At 36.3% G+C, this 17,681-nt stretch overlaps 1 protein-coding gene across 9 annotated transcripts in view; it reads right to left on the bottom strand.

The window, feature by feature from the left end:
* samd4a (sterile alpha motif domain containing 4A) overlaps positions 1-17,681 on the bottom strand; it is a 46,926-nt gene that overhangs the window by 7,561 nt on the left and 21,684 nt on the right. For 6 of the 9 annotated variants that reach the window (XR_009266714.1, XR_009266715.1, XM_058749257.1 and 3 more), the window contains 10 exons: positions 14,134-14,655; positions 10,548-10,829; positions 10,293-10,402; positions 8,969-9,055; positions 8,097-8,328; positions 7,734-7,819; positions 6,567-6,679; positions 4,510-4,708; positions 3,210-3,336; positions 737-820 (listed from right to left, as the gene is read on the bottom strand). Coding sequence is in view for 7 of the 9 variants with exons in the window: in XM_058749257.1 (XP_058605240.1) it covers positions 737-820; positions 3,210-3,336; positions 4,510-4,708; positions 6,567-6,679; positions 7,734-7,819; positions 8,097-8,328; positions 8,969-9,055; positions 10,293-10,402; positions 10,548-10,829; positions 14,134-14,655 (1,842 nt within the window). In the remaining 2 variants the exon portion in view is untranslated. The remainder of the gene's footprint in view (positions 1-736; positions 821-3,209; positions 3,337-4,509; positions 4,709-6,566; positions 6,680-7,733; positions 7,820-8,096; positions 8,329-8,968; positions 9,056-10,292; positions 10,403-10,547; positions 10,830-14,133; positions 14,656-17,681) is intronic. The other 3 variants (XM_058749260.1, XM_058749261.1, XM_058749262.1) reach the window with 3 other exon arrangements.

Below are 17,681 nucleotides of genomic sequence, written 5' to 3'. Positions count from 1 at the left end.
TTGGGGATAAAATCAGAGGACTTTGTCGCACAGATTGATAAACAAACATTATCTTTATTCATCAGCTCGTACAAAAGACGAGTACTGAGCATTCAGATATTAAAACGTGTAAATATATTTAAATAACAAAGTGACAGACTGCTTAACTACTACTAGACAAGTAGTTTCTGTTTTCAGTGATCGACGTGTTAATATATTTATATATAATGTGGCAAAAAAAGATTTTTATTATTTTCTGAAAGAAGTTTCTTATGCTTGCCAAGGGTGCATTTATTTGATAAAAAACTGTTGTTTTTATTGTAAGAAATATTAAAATGCAACTTATTCCTGTGAATGCAAAGCTGAATTTTCAAGCAGGTATTACTCTATTCTTCAGTGTCACATTATCCTTCATAAATAATTCAAAAATGCTATTTGGTGCTCAAGAAACATTTCTCATTATTATCAATGTTTAAAACAGTTGTGCTGCAAAAACAGTATTTTTGTGGAAAATGCGATGTGATTCTTTGATGAATAGAAAGTTCAAAACACTTCAAATAGAAAGTACCATAAATGTCTTTACTGTTACTTTTGACCAATTTAATGCATCCCTCCTGAATAGAAGTATTAATTTCCTTCAAAAAAAAAAATAAATAAATCTTACTGATCCCAAACTTAAGTTGATGTCATTTTCATTTTTGGGTGAATAATCCTTTAAGTGTAGTATTTATAAACTCAGCAAGAAGTGGACACATACCTCCCAGAGCGTGTTCAGTCATGCTGAGACACAGAGACTCCAAACGGTTATTGATGTCAGGCTCAGTCACAGGCACCTGTAAATCTGCAAAATGACAAACAAACTGAGTCAACTTCAACAAGTTATGACAATACACAACACAAAACAAGCCAAGTGAGGGCTAAATGACACTGACTGATGTCTTGATATACTAAACACAGAAAGAAAGTGGTTATTTGTGGTTGCCTCACAGAAACAGTAGATAGCAACAGCAAATCTGTAAATGGGAACGGCACAAAATGCAAGCCAGATTTGAACCTGGATCTACGATCTATCTTTTTATCAGATAGTTCACCAAAAAAACTAAATTTGCAGAAACTTTACTCCCACTCAGGTCATCCAAGATGTAGATTGTTTCTTCATGGGAACAGATTTGGAGAAATGTAGCATTACATCACTTGCTCACCAGTGGATCCTCTGCAGTGAATGGGTGCCGTCAGAATGAGAGTCCAAACAGCTGATAAAAACATCACAATAATACACAAGTAATCCACACTACTCCAGCACATCAATTAATGTCTTGTGAAGCTAAAGCTGTGTGTGTGTGTGTGTGTGTGTGTGTGTGTGTGTAAAAACGAATCCACCATTAAGACCTTTTATTGACGGCACCCATTCACTGCAAAGGATCACTGCAAAGGTGATGTAATGCAAAATTTCTATAAATCTGTTCAGAAGAGCAAACAAACGCATTTTCATCTTGGACGGCCTAAAATAAATTGAAAGTAAATTTTCATTTTTTGGTGACTATTCCTTTAAATGAGGCATTCCCTTGGAGCAATCTGGGGTTAAGTGTTTTGCTCAGAAGCAAAATGGATACAGATCACCCCTTGCTTGGTTTAAACTATTAACCTTAACAATTACTACCCCAGACCATATCAATTTCATTTCATCCTCTTTTGACCATTAACCCACTCAGACCTTGACCAGCAAGAGAAAAAGGCAAACAAAGATTCATTTCAAACCTCTCAGAGTGTCTCATTCACATCCTAGTCATTATACTACAATTGATCAATAGTTCAAAATTGCGAACTCAATTTTCAAAATTTACAGCCATTAAGCTTGCAAATTGCACTGAACTGATTGTGCACCGATCGTGTTCATAGTTCCCTCAGTATTACACTGGCCTACAGTGTGAGCTCTGTTCTAAAGACTAGCTTCAGTCTCAATGGGGCAGAGTCTGACTGCTCAAGGCTCCAGCAGCGCTGCTCGGGCTGGGCCGGCCCTTACTGTGCTCGTCTTTAGCTGAGTCAACAGCAAACGGGCCTTTGAAAATCCCTTGTGGGAAGGAAGAGCTGAGTTAGGCAACCACGGGCTGGACGGAACAGACAACCTGCTATTTTTAAGCAGCAAATCCTGTAAGGCCCGTCAAGTCTCTCTCTCACAGTGCTCCCTCTTTGTTGCCGTTGAATTAATCAAGGTGTTAATGTGAACACATTCGGATGGGCGGCAATGAGAACACAAGGGGGAACGAGTCGGAGAAGAAAGTGGCAGGCATGCTGCACAAAGAAAGTCATTGTAACATGCAACCTAGCACACAAAAACACTGTACACACTCTTGTGCACAGCCTCTCTTTCTTCTCCGAAAGGGGTTGAGTATTTCTGTAAATCCATGAGAATGGAGCAAACTAAAGGAAGCGAGTTTCAGCTGCAGTCAGAGTGGAGCCACAGACAGAGAGGAACATCTGTCTGCTCTGAATATGTGTCAGTGGAGCACACAGCACAGAGAAGCCGGAAAAGATTTGCTTTCAATGTGTGACACTCTTTCAAGTCAGAAAACTGTCTGTCTGACCACTAAGAAATATTTTGTTTCTTTTCTCTTTTTTTTTGGCAAAAGTCATTTTCTAAGCTTCATTAGTGTTTTATTTTACCCGTGAAATAGATTTATAATCAGGTATCAACATGTTGAATGAAAGTATAAATCTTTATAATGCAAAATAATCAGGAAAAGCTGTCCTCACACTTCAGATATCCAGACCACAAAGGTCTATAAAAATACATCTTTTATTATTATTAATACTATTATTCTTTTCTTTATAATGCAAAATTTTGGATATTATTATATATTAATAAACAATATTATATAAAATATATAAATGTATACAGTATAAAAAAAAACACAAGAAAAAACATTATAACAGTTAAAAGTCTAGTTTAGTAAAAAATGTGCATTTACAAATATTTTTCAATTCAGCACAAACTCCACACTCAAACATTTATTACTGCACAGCAATAAATAAATAAACACTGTCCAATTGAAGAGACAAAGTTTAAGGTCATTAACAAGCATTTTTAGCCTCAAGTTGCTTAATTGTAAGGAATTTTATTTATTTATTTTTTAAACGTCGCCTCTTTTAAGTCATCTGGGGGTTTTGTGCTTTTCTTGAGCAGACTGTGAGCCACACATGATCAGTGTGTTTGAGTTCTTGTCTCTTACCTGTTTGCTGGAACATGGCCATGGTGTGTGGGTTGGTGTGGACGGGTAGCGATCGAGTCCTCTGAACTGAGCTGTGGGTGCGGCTGGGCATGCTGTTACTGCCCCCTGGATTGGCAAACCACAAACCCTACCACAAAAACACACAGGCCAGCCAAATTACAATCACATCATACTACAATCTGTGCTCATGTTCATTAAACTAATGGATAATACATCAAAAACAGTTTCACCTGATTATGAAGCTAACTAAAACATATCCATGTCACATTTCACCATAATAAAATTAGATTTTTTTATTTTATCTTTATATTTTTACATGTAATTTAATTTTATTATATTTTTGTACCATTACGGGTTCTTTTTTGGCACTGTAACATTATCTTTATGACAATTAAGAATATTTACTGTAATCCGCTTCAACAGTTACATTACTGTTTTGTAATTCCCATTATTCTCATTATTTGTAATACAATCTTGTTTTTTTTTTTTACTTTATATGCATACCTTAGTTATAACAATTGTGTAACTGTGCAAGTGATTTATTACTGTAATACAATTTTTTTTTTTTTAAATGTGTCATACACATACATACACAAATTTGGGTCAGGGGCAATATTTTCAATTGTTTTTTTTATTTTTTTTAGGGTGATGTATCACTCGGACATGTAACTGATCATTTAGTACGATTCATCCATTCATGTAGTGATCTGATGTGAATAAGTTCTTCTAACCTGCATATCCGACTTTCATTCACTCTCTCTCTCACTCCCTTCATTTGACTCCCTCTCCCCCTTTCCTGGCCCTCCCGTACAGAGGAGCAGGGAAAAACAGGAAATGCCTGTGCACTGTTCTCACTGCCTCTGACTAGCTCCCTCTCTCACTCTCTCTTTCTTTTTCTCCTCTTCTTCTCTCCCCTCCCCTCTCTCTCTCTTCCCTCCAGTCGCACTTCTCCCCACATATGACTCATCAGCCGTTTCGCACACCTAACCCCACCGTCCACAGACTCTGAACCAGGGAGGCAGTTGGAACTTCCTCCCATTGTAAGCGTGCCTAGAAAAATGTTTGAGCAGACACGCAAGAAGGCCAGGTTATCACTGTGCTTCCAAAACCCGATCCTCAGTTGTTCCATTCAACAGTGATGTAGGATTTCTGGAATGCTGTAAATTTCCTCCAGCTCCATCCACTTCATAAACTAGAGCTCCCTTCATTTTGAAGTGGTAATAGACTCATTTAGGCTTCGGGTTGGGTGTTGTTGAAAGCCACCCGGAGGGCACTAGGGCACATTTGTGAAATGACAGACCTGTCTTCCCTGCTTCAGGCCGGTAGGGGTGCTGCTGCCGCTTCGGGGGGTTGGTCCGAACAGGCCGGTGGTACCCAAAAGGATGGGTCTGACACCAGGCAAACTCCGCATCTGATACTGGCGGAGGTTCCTCCGGGTGGGAACGCCACTGCCTACGCATCCCGTGGTTGGGAGGGAGTTGGACTGACCGTAACGACTGCTGAAATGAAAAAAAAAGACAAAAAATACCACTCAGATGCTCTGATGCTATTACAGAAAGAGAAAGCAACTTCAAAATTTTTAATCAAATGTATTATTATTTATATATATTAAACAAATAAGTATTATTTATATATTGAAATATAATACAGCATAATATATATGCAGAATTAATTACATAATTTTTATATAGAATTATTATATAGTGTGATTTATATATATATATATATATATATATATATATATATATATATATATATATAAAATGCCTTGCATAAAATAATGCATCCCAAATAATTCATAGATACACACACACACAGTATATTCCTTTCAAAGAAATTTAATCATATTATGTTTTCTTTAAAAGAAAAGACTTGACAGTCCTAGTATCTCTTAAAAAGCTGAGAATAAACTCATGTTTTTGGTTTGATTTTGGCAGCAGTAAAAAAAAAAAAAAAACGAGAGTCTGTGTAGGTGTCACGGGTTGCCGGGGGAAGAAGCTCTTTTTTAATAAATCCACATTGAAAAATAAGAGAGCACAACCTCTTTACACGACGTAGACAGGACAAAGAAACTGAAGAAAGGCAGGGCTATAAGTACTAAACCAAATGAGGGACTAATGAGTAAATTAACAAGACACAGGTGAACAAAATGACATAATCAGGAATCTAGGTCAAAGGGGAACAGGCCAACTGAAAACACAATGAAAATTAGGACAACAACCAAACATAACCCTAACAGTAGGAGGGCCTTTTTATATTGACTTTCACAATGGGGGACTTAAAAGTTAAAAAGTTTGAGAACCACTGATGTAGAAGTCCGTCATGCCTCATACTGTGGCATAAAATAGGAGATTCCTGTTGAGTATCATATGCTCTATTTTCAGGCCGTGATGTAATCCAGTAGGGTGTGACGGCAAACCGTGACTCATGGTCCTAAATACATCTGTGTGGTCTGTGGTTTTTGATCATCATTAAAGTATTAGTCCAATAAATAAAAACACAGATGGCAATAATTCTGCCCTAAATCAATCAACGTATCTGACAGAGTTAACCTCAAAAAGACCCTTGGCTAATGTCTGTTCTCAGTCCACTGCATGACGTAATTCGGTAAAGCTTGAGCAACAAACCTGGTTTTGTCGGGAAACACTGCTCTGCTAATCATAGCTGTCATAGTGAATAACTTCCACTGAATTTTACTAAATCATTTAGAAATATGTGAAGAATAATGTACAGTCAAATGTCATTTTTACAAAAGCAATTTATTTTGAAATAATGATTATCTGACTGCACATTATACCACTTAATGCACATCTAACTACCAAATTAAACTGACAAAATCATTTTTTAAATCAATCAAAATCAAGTCCACCAGAATGTCATATAATAATTTGAGGAATATTACTATTTATAAGAAATGTTTGATATCAAGATGATACTTTGTGAGTTTTCCTGATTTTATAAAAATTGATCATTTCCACTTAATAATAATGCACTAGATTTTGACAAGCTAAAATTCTCTGATAGATGTAGAAGCACCATTTTTTAATTTGTATTTTACATGCATGTTTTCAACATGTTTTGGTTGATGTCAAACTAACCACAAATAGAATCTAATGGATAACAATGGATTTTTTGAAAGGTGAATGTGTATTTTTTTTTAGATAAAACAGAGGGTTAACTCTTCAAAAATATCGACCCAAGGGTTTAAAAGCAGAGCAACGTGTTAACAAATATTATGTAATTTTGGAATTATATTTATAGCATCATAGCCTCATCATGGGACCCTAGACAGAATTTAATCAGAACAAGGTTAAATTGTGCTTTGGTTCTAACTATGACATCCAAAATCCACTTTACCTTCTTCTCTGTCCTGTTAGGTCCAGGAGAGTTTTCCGTGAAATTGACCGGAACTGCACCTGCACCTGCTGCTTCCAAGACAACAACCTCTTCTTCTGTGTCTCTGTGAAGGCCTGTGAGAGGTGAGAGACATCAGAGCAGTGAGAGACTCAGGATTTCCATTCCAGCTCAACATACTTCACACCTCATAACTGATCACTCCAGAACTGTGCCTAATGGGACTATGTCTGCTTATTCTTAAATTTAGTGTGTAATTTGTTCAGAAGTTTCAATAATAAGGATAATACAAACCAGAAAAGGGAACTGTATGCTCGCCATCTGCTGACCTCAACAATCTCACATGAGAAACTAAAACACTTTTTGTACTTTGATTTGGATAAAAGCACCTAACAAATGCCTTAAACGTCATGAAATAAAATGTATTTTTAGTGAATTTAAGTCTAATTTCTCAGAGACACTCTTAAAAATCTGGTGTCTTCCTGATAAGATGGTAGATATGCTATCTATCTATCTATCTATTTATCTATCTATCTATATATGGGTAGTTGACAAATAAAAATTGGACTGTGTCCTATGGTGTGACATAGAAAAAATATAGAAGAAAAAAAAACTTAACATACAAATAACATGAGAAAAATGTATCTTCATTCTTAGAGTTACAAATAGCATGAGAGAGGTTTATCTTCAATGTTAGAGGTTATTTTATTTATTTATTTTTTACATTTTTCCGTCACACCAGATCATTTTTGATCATATATGATTATATGATCAGTTTTTATTTTAAAAATGTTTTCTCATGCTTTCATTTTTAATATTTCCATTTAGCTTTATTTTATTTTTATTTATGCTGTAGTTTCATTCATTTTAATGTTCCCACTTAAACTTATGACAGGCAACATTTCTAATTTTTTTTTAAAGTTATTTCAGCTGTAATTACCAAATATTATTTTAAACAGTTTTGGTTAACAATAACAACACTGGTTCACGAACCATTTTACTTCCATTATTTGACACTTTTCTGAGTGGAACAGGATATTCAACAAGTAAGGACATGATTGTATCCAATGGGAATTATAAAAAGCGGATGATTTTTTCTTCACAATAAGACCAAGAACTTTCATGTATTAAGAAATTATTAAAGGATATTTCAAGTTGATGAACACTCACCTCATGGATTAGGCACTTATCAATGAGCTGTAGGTAGGAACTAATGTTCTCCTCATCCGACCCAGAGACGAGGAGCTGTGTGCAAACTGTCACAAAAACAGAAAGAAAGCGTTAATGTCACATACAGTATTTAAAAAAATAAATAAATAAACTTCTTACACAATGCCAAACTATATTAGTTCAGTATCACTTTAAATCTTGTATAGTTATGGAAAACTCAGCAAGAGCTGAGGGAAGTAAATTACATAATCTCTGTCTGACATCTTCTGACCCATTTTTCTGTCCGTAAATGGAAAGCGGTGACCTTAACATTCCTAAAAGCCTCAATTGATTCTTAGATGACGGGAAGAACTACGTATGAACCTTTGCCCATGACGCGAGTGAACTGAGCGGGGATGTCTCCCTCGGCTATGACCGTGGAGCTGCCCTCCGTCTCTCCTCCGCCCAGGTGGGAACTGGCGATGCTGCTCTTCCCCTCTGCACTCAGCAGGTGGCGCTGTGAAGACTCCTCTGTGCTGCAGACTTTAATGGGCGTCTGGATGATCTGGTGGAGCTCCTGCAAAGGAGCACGTAGATTCCCTCCCTCCAAAATGTCCTGAAAGAGAGAGAGATGACAAATGAATGGATGCGAGCGTAGCTGTTATATTCAAGGTTGCGGTGCAGCATTATTTTGGACGCTTCCATAAATTCAATACGGGCAACTGTCAGGTGTCGGGATATTTCAGACATGTAATGAGGCGGAAAATGACATGTGAGGACAAAATAAAGGTCTACCAAAAATACGAGCATGTTTGTTTCCCCGTCGCACGGTGCGACTCTTAACAGGGCCGACACATGCAGGACATTAAAACTTTAAATGGATCCAACTATCAGGAGGAGGTGTCTGATTTCTGATGCTACAAATGCATCGAGATGGAAAGCTTGATGAAAAGGTTGCTCTGAAATTAGATATCTGGCTCCTTCCTGTCTCTTGTTGTTTCAAATATTGTGTCCTTGAATTAAATAGATGACATTTAATAATTAACACACATACAAATTGCATGTGAACATGATAATCGCAGCAGTTTGGGCTTCAGAGGCTCGAAACTGAAAGGCTGAAGGTTCAAACCCAAATCTGAAACGTATCCGCAGTATGAATGACTGCAAATGTAACGTTTAATAGGACTGTTCACAAAAACAAAGGGTTTTCAACTATGGGTTGAAATAAACTGAGATGAGGAAAGAGAGGCTCTGACCTTCTCCAAACAGCGCAGCACGTTTTGTCTGTCTTTCAGCTTCTGAATACTGATGATAATCTTGTGCCGTGCCCCTTTGGTGACTTGCTGTATCAGAGAAAAACAAGATTTAAAATCAAATCTGACATGCTACATGACATAATAACAGATCTCATACAATGCAAAGCTGCTACAATATATAAAATGTAAAAATCTATATAGATTCCTCTACAATAATAGCCACATTTCACACATAAAAACACACAAATGGCCATAAAATGAACTTTTCCAATGAGGCCCTGTATGCATTATTCCACAAGTAATGGCCACCAAAATTACATGTAATTTGTCTGAAATGACCTGTAGTGGTGTCAAAAATACAGCAGGCTACACCTAGTTGTAGGCACAAATTATTTGGAGCTAAATGTTGTTAGCAAACTAGCTAAATCAAGACATTGTAATTGATTCTCAACCCCTGCATCACATAAATAGCTAGAAGAGTCATTGAGTAACATGTCTGTATCTTGTACATGCTAGAACCTCTCTGGCAATATTACTTGCTTTAATCATTTTTACACTGGAGATCTGCAAAACTGATTTTCTTCATCAGTATTTTTGACTGAGCTTTGCCATGACATGCAGAGAAAAAACTAAATGATTCAACTAAAACGAGTGAATAATTATGGTTACACTTTAAGGTGTCCTTGTTACAGTGAAATTATATATTTAAGTACTGAGTAATATTAATTAACTTCATCTACTTAGGGTTACTTGCATGTAATTATGCATAATTTATTGTTATTATAATAGTAAGGTCACAAGGCCACTGTAAAATAAAGTGTTACCTAGTGTGTTACCTATTATGTTTTATTAATTCATACTCACATTTTCATTAAATCTCTGCCTAATTAGTTTCCTTGTTTTCATTAAATTAAATCATAGCTACAATTTACCTAAAATGAGGGAACAAATGAATAAGTCATGGAAACAAATGATACATTTTTGGTTAATATGTCACTTCGAATTGATTAAAAAAAAAAAAGGTAAATGGGGTGAGAAATATAAATGTAATACAAAAGAGATTCAATGAGATTTATGTGCAAATGTTTTTTTTTTTCATGTTTTAATCACAAAAACCTCAAATTTTGAATTGATTTCTCTAAATACAAGATTTATTATCTTAGTACATCAGCTTGTAAAAACATCTTGAAAAATATCTTCAAGTAAATGCATCTTATTTTACATGTGTTTAATTATTTATACTGGAATGCAAGACAAAACTATTGAGTAAGAAAGTCATTTTTGCAGCCTAGCAATGTATCGCATACAGGGTCAAAACACCAACCTGAGCTTCCAGCTGCTGCTCCGTCAGCGACATCATCTCATCATAGGTCATGGTGGAGAAGAGTCCAGCGTACTTGTGTAGACGGAGACTCTTCAGCCATGCCGGCACATCTGAGAGGGACATCACATTGTTCCAGATGAAAAGCAATGCAGGATCATTTTTTCAAACCCCTTGGCTCATCATGACTAATTAGGCCAATTAATTGTTTGTTTACTTGTCGTAAAAAACATCTACATAAACACTTCTGTGGCTCACCCCTCATCCCGCTGCCCTCCTCATGGAATGTACTTCGGACAGCGGCGTGCTCCTCCAGGTGCTCGCTGCCGCCGCTGCCCGAGGACGCCACGCTGCTCTGAGGAGAGATGGGGGCGTGGTCGGGGGCCGGCCCACGGGGACGCAGGTCCTCCTGGGAGAGCCATCCGTGCCCCAGAGGCTGGTTAGATCCGCCGCTCATCGGAGGGGTCAGAGACACCGAACGCCGCAGAGGACTGTGCTGTCCACCCGACAGAACTGCCAGAAAAGAGACATGCGCCGTGACTTAAGGCCACAGCGGTCATCATAAACACAAGCAAGTCAGGACTGTTATATTTCTGGAAACTTCTGTCAAAAGCTTCAAATTTACAAGCTACGATTAGTAGCTCTGTTGTCACTAAGCAGACATAAGGGTGAACTTTTTAAAACATACTATTTTCTGTCTAGTCAGTGTGGACAATCAGGGGGTCGAGTAGTAGAGGGCTGGTCACGCTAGACTTTAAGCATGTGAAATTATTTTGGACTGCAATGAATATGAGCAACAGGATATGATTTCATATTCCAGGGCTATTTTGAATAATAAATAATAATGTATTCAAAATGTTATACCATTTAACATACCATCTACTCCATATTTGTGTCACTGCATACCATGCAGCTCTTATTTTAAATGTAAGAAATTTATTACAGTGATTACAGTACACTAGCTCTATTAATGATTTTATCACAGTCTTTGAGAAAGAAATAATTGGAAAATAATTGCCAAATGATGAGATCACTTTAAAACATTTTTATTGTTAAAATATTTTTTGTTTACATTACTGTTATTTTAGTATCATTTATAAACTATTATACTATATATTTAAATTTATAATCTTCATTTGTTTTATTTTTAAAAAATATTTGTATTGAGTTTTCATTTACATTTCAGTTATAATTTTACTAATTTTAGAAGTTCAGATTGAGTTAATTTTATTTCAGTTATCAGAGTTTTAGATTTAGTTACACTGGTTAAAAATATATATATATAATATATATATATTTTTTATATAGATGCATAAAACTATATCAATATACTAAATAAAAAAGTATTTATTTATTCAGCTATTTTTTTTAATAAAACAACGGACAAAAAAAATGTGTTCGTGAATCAGACTACACTGCTAAAGGTGCACTTTTTATTCACTACAAGGAACACTGAAAAGAACCACTCAAGAGTCTGAATGATTTAGAACTAGTTCTGAATAAAAGTTCCTGGTTCCAATCCCAAATGCAAATTATACATTATCAATACCAGTTCATCTTCTCAAATATGACCCCATATCCCCATTTTCAAGCAGACTCGTGTGTGGTTGGAATTTTTAACAACTTTCATGGCAAACATCTGAGACTAGTCTGACTAACAGCTTCTGTAGCTCTAAACTGCTTTAGCCAGCACAAGCAACACACGTTTATTTGTTTCCAGTAAGGGGGAAAACCTGGCAAACCAAACAAGCTGCGAGTCTTTTCCATTGCACCTACTAAACAGGTGAGCCTGTCTTCCTCTTCTGGAACATTCGACCCCGTCACGGATGAGGGGAAAGAGGAAACAAACAGAGAATGAGATGGAGAAGATACGTTATGGGCCGTGTGGAGAGCGTTCTCTCCTCCTATATGCGGCTGTAAATGTTTGGACTATGTATAGATCTTCGCGGGCTAGTTTAAAATAGGTGCCCAGCTAACATTACAAGTTCCAGTCCCTAAATATTAGCCATTTTCCCTAAATACAAACCCCCACAAAGGATACCTTACAAGGGAAGAGCTGGGATGGTATGCGGTGCTTAGTTGGGGAGGTGAGAGGGTGTTTGTGTGGGTAAAGAAAGAAGGACACAGGATGCTGCTCTAATTCAATTTACAAATGTTCAGTGGCGAGTATGTGGAAAAAATTGACAACGTCTTAAATATTATTAGATTTTATTCTCCTCTGTCAAGGAGACAAATACGTTGTTTATTGTCTTATCAATCATGATTAAAGGTTTGTTGTAAAGAAGTAAATTTACACCTGTATCACTTTGTTGATCTGATACTGTGAATGGACCAAAATTACAATGAACTAAATCCTTTATTATAAAGTATTATTAATATATTTACAGACAATAAATAAAATGTATTCATTAATGAATTACAAAAAAAACAACATGCATAAATTAACAAGCTAGTGCCATACCCTACATGGACCAAAAAGAACTGACTGAAGCCATCATAGTATTATAAAATGTAATGTATGCATATTATAATTTATAGTATTTAATTTGGATAAATTAATTCGTTATTTAAAAATGATATATACCATCTACTCTTATTTTAAATTTAATACATTAATTCATCAGTGATTACAATCCACTAGATCCATGCTTTTTTTCACAGGCTTTGAGAAAAAAAGAATTGGAAAATTATTGCTACTGATGAGATAATTTTACTACAAAATAATTTCATTTTTTATTGTTAAAATAACTGGAAAATTATTGCCATCAATGAGATAATTTTACTACAAAATAAAAAAAAAATTTATTGTTAAAATAATGTACCCTTTTTATTGTTTACACCGGTGCTGTTTTAGTATTATTTATAAACTATTAAAGTATTATTAAGTTTATTTATTGTTTAAATTGGTAGATTTAATTAAATAATACTTAAATAACATTACAGTTTTACAAAGGAAATGCAATGTCAGTTGGTTGCACTGATTATTCTGTAAATTTTTTGCATGTTAGAAGGTAGTTTTTTGGGCAAAAAAAAAAAAAAAAAAAAAATTGTTTAGTTTTTTTGGTAAATGCCCAAACAAGTCAGAATTGAATCAAATCAAACCGAAATTAAATCCAAATGAAAGCTTGTGAATCTGAATAAAACTGAATTCAGTAAATCCGTATCAATACACAACCTTAGCTTACATGATACAGAGGGTTAAACTAAACCATTTAACACAACAAGTCAAAGGGAACAGCAGTATTTGTCCAGTGGACAGATAAGATAATATTTTTAAAGCCTACATCCTGAGGCTGCTGGAGGTGAGCTGTGAAACCAGTCCTTTGTGCTGTTAAGTACTCTAAGTAGTCAAAAATAAAGAGGATCTGGTGGAGCAGTGCTTTAAATGTGCCCTTATTTATATCCTCAGCTGTCTCCTTCATCAGAAAAAAAGACCCTTGCATTCTTAGCTGGAAATATCGTGCTCTGACCACAGATATGTTCAATCTGAATATCTTTGTTACGCCCACAGCACAGCAGTGCCGCATATGCACGTTTTTTCCTCTCGTTTCGTGGGCTATCGTACTTCTGAATGCTCCTACATGTGAGAGATAAGCTTCAAGTCATTAGTACAACATCTGAACTGTCCAGGAGGAAATGAGTGGGGATTTGAGAGGGTCACAATAATGTCAATATTGAAAGACTTGACATCTTGCTAGTCTGGTTTTAATCGCACTTGCCAAAGACGAAATAGACAAAATAGCATATATAGCTTATATGAAACACCTGTGGTTATGGACAGACTAAGCAATGGGAGACAGAAGGCATCCCACGTTAAGCTGAAAGTGAAGAATAGCCCACTCACTTGTGTTGGTCCCACTGCCTGTACCTACAGCGTTGATAGTGGAGGGCACGGAGGATGATGGGTACAGTGAGAGGTGCCCGTTTTCGCAGCCCTGTTGCTGCTGCTGCCAACTTCCTAGCCCAGAGTCCCTCGAGCTCTGCCAGCCGTTGAGACGGTCGTCCGACCCATAGCGCTGGTGGTGGGGGTAGAGGTGCGGAGGCTGTCCGTGGTGAGATGAAGGCACACGCTCAAGGGAGTCCCCGGCTCCTCGGGCGGCCGCCCGCTCCTCCAGGTGGTTGAGCCAGAGGGCGAGGTTCCCCCGGTCCTCGAGGGAGGTTGCAGGGTGGATGAGGGCGTAGGACAGAAGCTGCCTGCTTTCCTCTAAGTGCCGGCCATGTTCGATGGTGTGGCCCAAGATCTTCGGCAGGAGACTCATGTACTCCACCTTGGCCTCGACGTTGCCGGGTTTGAGGAGAGGCAGGTGGGTCAGAACCAGAGAGATGACCCGTTCTTTTGGCTCACTCTGCCACTGACTGATCACCACTGCAAAACAAGAAAAAGAAGAATTAACATAGGTTTATAGAAGTTTACAGAAAAGAGCACCTTAAAAATAAAATAAATATATAATTACAAATAACTCCAAAATTTTGCATACGTTTACAGAAAGAACATCATAAAATAAAATAAAATAAAATAAAATAAAATAAAATAAAATAAAATAAAATAAAATAAAATAAAATAAAATAAAATAAAAAGTTTAGCACATATTTTCACAGATAATGTCACCTTAAAATAAAATAATATAATAAATGGAATTCGAAGTTTAGCATAAGTTTACAGAAAGAGCACCTTAATAAAATACAATAAAATAAAAGTAATACAATTGTAAGTTTGGCATAAGTTCTCAGAAAAGGGCACATTAAAATAAAATAATGAAAAATAATAAAAATAAAATAAAGGTTTAGCACGTATTTTCACAGAAAAGGTCACCTTAAAATAAAGTAATAATAAAATAAATGAAATTCAAAGTTTAGCATAAGTTTACAGAAAGAGCACCTTAATAAAATACAATAAAATAAAAGAAATAGAATTGTAAGTTTGGCATAAGTTCTCAGAAAAGGGCACATTAAAATAAAATAAATTATGACTTTAACATGGGATAGATATGGTTTATCGCATTGTGCATGGAAGGTACACAGTGATACATGCCTGGATGAAATAACATGAGCAAGTCATCCCCGTTTTTACTCTTCCTTTAAAATAACTGCTGCATTTTAAGCATTTGGTGAGGACACTATTCATAACCAGGGTCATGCAACCTACTGTAACATGCCTCAGAAATGAACTATAGGAACTATAGATACTTTGAGGTCACGGCAGAGGCTTTGTCCACCACCAATAATAGAGAACGCCGGATACACAGTCAACCTCTGGCCACTTCCAGATCACGTCTATGACTCATTTATTCTCTGGGTCTGTCTTTACTTTGCGCATGGAGGCACAAATGGCATCCAAAAATGTCTTTTTGCAGGCCTAATGAAACATGATCATAATCTCATAAAAGCTGTCAACAACATGTCCAGGTCCTATTTCACCCCAAAATCAAAAGAAAGAAATTTTTTCCCCTAAAGAAATTGCTTATTTTTAGGAACAATGTTTTTTTTTTTTTCATATTAACCTACAATGAAAAGAAAAATGTAATTCTCGATAATATATGCAAACATAATTATATATTATTTAAATGATCAAATATGTATCTATACGTCATTCTGTCCTGCCTTTAATGTTGACAATATTAAATTAAATAAATAAAGTATAAAATAAAAATGTATAAAGTGTCATTTTCTTTTGATTTTGGGATAAAATGTGTACCCGACAGTTTACAAATACAAAATAATCATTACCATTAGATCAAGAGACATGTTTTGCAGTTTAAAATGACATTGATTGTAGCGCTAATGAAACATGATCATAAATGTTTCGTCAGTGTGTGTATGAGTAGAGATGTTTCAGCGGTCTTCTGTCATGTTTAGCATGAAGCTATGCTTGTTTAGACCTCATACCAGTGTCATGCTAAAGACAGACGCACAGACTTGAGGACGACTGTGGACTGATGATTAAGTGTCTCTCTGGGAGTCTTTTTCAGGCACTTCCATTTTTACTGATGAGCCAACGGGATTCTAGAGGGCAAGCAGACAAACCCAGTTCACACCCCCTGATGGTCCTTTATCTATGAGGCTATTCAACCACAAACACAAACCACTTAAAAACATGTCGTGTTGAAAGAAATGGTTTACTCAAAAATGAAAATTTGCAGAAAATTGTCTCACTCTCAGGCCATCAAAGTTTGAGTTTGTTTCTTCATCAGAACAGATTTGGAGAAGTTTAGCGTTACATCACTTGCTCACCAATGGATCCACTACAGTGAATGGGTGCCGTCAGAATGAGAGTCCAAACATCTGATAAAAACATCACAATATTCCACAAGTAATAAACATGACTCCAGACCATCAATTAACATCTTGTGAAGTGAAAAGTTGTGTTTTGCAATAAAGAAATTAATCAAAGTGTTTTTAACTTCAAACCATTGCTTCTGCTCAAAATGTAAGTCCTCTATCCATAATATTGCTTTCTCCAGTAAAAAAAAAAAGAAAAAGTAATCTCATCTGAATCAGGAGAGAAATAATATGCACCGATGAAGCAACGTTTAAAAGTGAAAACAGTTCAAAACAAATATGTGGTTGGATTTTGATGTAAGACGACAACAGGGGATGGACTTCTTCACTGGAGAAAGTGTTTTTATGGATTATGGACTGGTATTTTGGCCAGAAGTGACGGTTTAAAGTTAAAATTCATTACTGATGGATTTGTTCATTTAAAAACATGCAGCCTTTCGCTTCACGAGAAATTAATTGATGAACTGGAGTGTGAATTACTTGTAGATCATTGTGATGTTTTTATCAGCTGTTTGGACTCTCATTCTGACGGCACCCATTCACTGCAGAGGATCCACTGGTGAGTAAGTGATGTAATGCTACATTTCTGATACAGAAACAAACTTATCTACATCTTAGATAGACTTTTCATTTTTGGGTGAACTATTTCTTTACAGGAATGTGTAACGTTTACAAGATGTGAAGAAATATGTAAGAGAAAGTTTCAAAAAACCAAATTAGATTTAAGTGCTTAGTTAGAAACACAAGAGAATTCTTCATAAATTACATCCAATGAGTGATGAGAGAAGGTTACACGTCCACCACTATGTGTCACCACTCAGCACGGTTCAGTTTGTGCTTTGCCAAAGGTTGTGATGAGTTTATCTGGTAATAAAGTCCTCATGACCCTCAGTAACACTCCTCTACTAAAATTAGAGCTCAGCATTCAACTTGGCCAGCGTCCTGCTCTACCTCAGCGGTTGCCAGCTCCTCTATGGCTCCCACACTCCTCCATCATTACACAGTTCTTCTTCCTTTGCTCCACCCATCCAGCTGGATATAGAGGGAGTGCTGCTGCTAAAACAATGCAGCTTACTCATCTCAAGGATTCTGACTTCCTCTGCCACCATCCCC

This window comes from Onychostoma macrolepis, chromosome 17 (assembly GCF_012432095.1).
Source record: "Onychostoma macrolepis isolate SWU-2019 chromosome 17, ASM1243209v1, whole genome shotgun sequence".
Taxonomy (NCBI): Eukaryota; Metazoa; Chordata; class Actinopteri; order Cypriniformes; family Cyprinidae; genus Onychostoma; species Onychostoma macrolepis.
This window is presented reverse-complemented; position numbering and strand designations above follow the sequence as displayed.